Source organism: Octopus bimaculoides, chromosome 3 (genome assembly GCF_001194135.2).
Source record: "Octopus bimaculoides isolate UCB-OBI-ISO-001 chromosome 3, ASM119413v2, whole genome shotgun sequence".
Classification (NCBI taxonomy): domain Eukaryota; kingdom Metazoa; phylum Mollusca; class Cephalopoda; order Octopoda; family Octopodidae; genus Octopus; species Octopus bimaculoides.
The window spans coordinates 112,343,079-112,345,266 of NC_068983.1; the positions used below are offsets into that span (position 1 = coordinate 112,343,079).

At 33.1% G+C, this 2,188-nt stretch overlaps 1 protein-coding gene across 2 annotated transcripts in view; it reads right to left on the reverse strand.

The window, feature by feature from the left end:
• The window catches only part of LOC106868455 (retinal guanylyl cyclase 2), a 363,114-nt gene that overhangs the window by 124,344 nt on the left and 236,582 nt on the right, over positions 1 to 2,188 (reverse strand). For both annotated transcript variants that reach the window (XM_052966448.1, XM_052966449.1), the window contains one exon: positions 655 to 811. In XM_052966448.1, the coding sequence (XP_052822408.1) occupies positions 655 to 811 (157 nt within the window). The remainder of the gene's footprint in view (positions 1 to 654; positions 812 to 2,188) is intronic.

Genomic DNA, 2,188 nt, shown 5'->3' on the forward strand with positions numbered 1-2,188 from the left:
GTCAATTAGTAATAAAATTAATAATTAACAATTTTGCCAAGTAGTTCAGTATGAAAAAACCTTTATCGGTAAAACCATTTATAATCATAAATATACAGGGATTAGCATCAGTTGCTTATATTGATAATGGTGTGTCTACATTCCCGTAACTCAGCAGTTTGGCAAAAGAGACCGATATAATAAGTACTAGGTTTTGTAAAATTTACCTATGTATGTATTTATGCGCACACACACACATATAAGTACTAGGTTTACAAAGAAGGTTCTGGGGTCGATTTGTTCAACTAAAGGCAGTGCTCCAGCATGACTGCAGTCAAATGACTGAAACAAATAAAAGGATATATTATTATACAGTTATATATATATATTTATATAGCCTCCAACATTTGCACTTGATTGACGAAAACATACCACATTCTGTTAATGCAGTATGTCTTGCTACTATTCAAGAATTTCACCTCTAATGTATATGTATGTATGTATACACACATTTATATATCACACACACACGCACACACACATGCACACTCACACACATATGGAAATGTGTGTATATGTTTGCTCATGAATCTATATATTTCAATATTTTATATATTAATACCATAAGTGATCTTTGTATAATGATAAGAAAATGATTTTTAAAGTAGCACTTGCCTTCTGCTGTGAGATTCCTGTCAGCCTTCCCACCTTCTAGCATGCCGGGGATTCCATAATCTGTGATCTTTAACACCCAGCGGCTATCAATAACACAATTCCGAGACTTCAAATTACCATGATACCTCAGTGGACAGCTTTGAATGTAACGTAGGCCCTGGAAAAATAAATGATATTTCAGTTTATTTCTACATCATTAATAATACAGTTTTACTTATAGCATACTTATTTATGTATTAGTCTCCAGACAAGGAAAAATCATTATCATCATCATCATTGTTGTCATCTTCACCATTATCATCACCAGTATTATTTTTGCATCACAAGCAGTTTTAAAACAATGAGAAAATAAGACATTATCATCATTATGAGTATTGAGTTAATGTTATTGATCACAAGTGACATTGTTGCTGATTCTTGCTGTGATTGTATGTCATCAGTGAATAAGACAGGCATCAATATTTTGACTGTCATTTAGAATGGCTTCATTCTTTATTTACTACAATAAACCTCTTAGATAAATTAAGAATGTCTACCAAGTTAATTATTTTCCTTGATTGTGAATGATTCTTTCGTAATTATTTCTGTGAGATCGAGTGAATTAATTTTAAAAATTAAATAAACTACTTATTATTTGCTACATTGGTATCAACACAGAATACAGAAGTACATTTGCTCTGATAAAAAGTTCAGCACATGTTCAAGATTTAATGGTAATATTGACCAAGTTGGCATCTCACTTCTCTCTTATCTCATATCAACAATCTGTCTCATACCAGTCAAAAGTTATTAATATTATTATATGATCAGTTGTCTGAAGGAACAAATTGTATTACATCAATTCCAATTCTCTCTCACAAAGCTTCAACATTGACCTGCTATATAACTAGAGATAGCAATAATGGACTGTGTTATGACAATGAAATAAGCTAAAAGGTTGTGCTACTTTCAATTGATAGTAGTCCTGTAAAGAAGCTATGCTAAATGTGTTTCTGATTGTTATCTAATCTAATCATGAAATCTTCAGGGAAATTCTTATTAGAGTAAGGACTTTGAAACTAGGTGTGGCTGTGGTTAGAAGCTTGTTTCTCAATCACATGGTTCCAGGTTCAATCCCATGCATGGCAGCTTGTACAAATGTCTTCTACTATAGTCTTGGGCTGATCAAAGCCTTCTGGGTGGATTTGGTAGACAGAAACTGAAAGAAAGCCAACATATATGCATATTTATATATATATATATATATATATATATATACACAGGATGGTGCTACGGACGCTTATAGTCCCAGGAAGATATCTCTTTGAGCTGGTTAATGACACACACTCTGTGTCCATTTAGCTCCCATCACTAGCCTTACATGATATACATGGACTCAAGTTTCTGGGTGATTACCGGTGTTCATCATGTGTTAATCACCAGCTAGTGATGAAAACTCATTCCACTCACAAAACACTATATGCTTTTTCCAGCAACAAGCTGTCACTGATCTTGAATGATCTGGTTATATCTTAGTCAGGGATTTAATATAGCC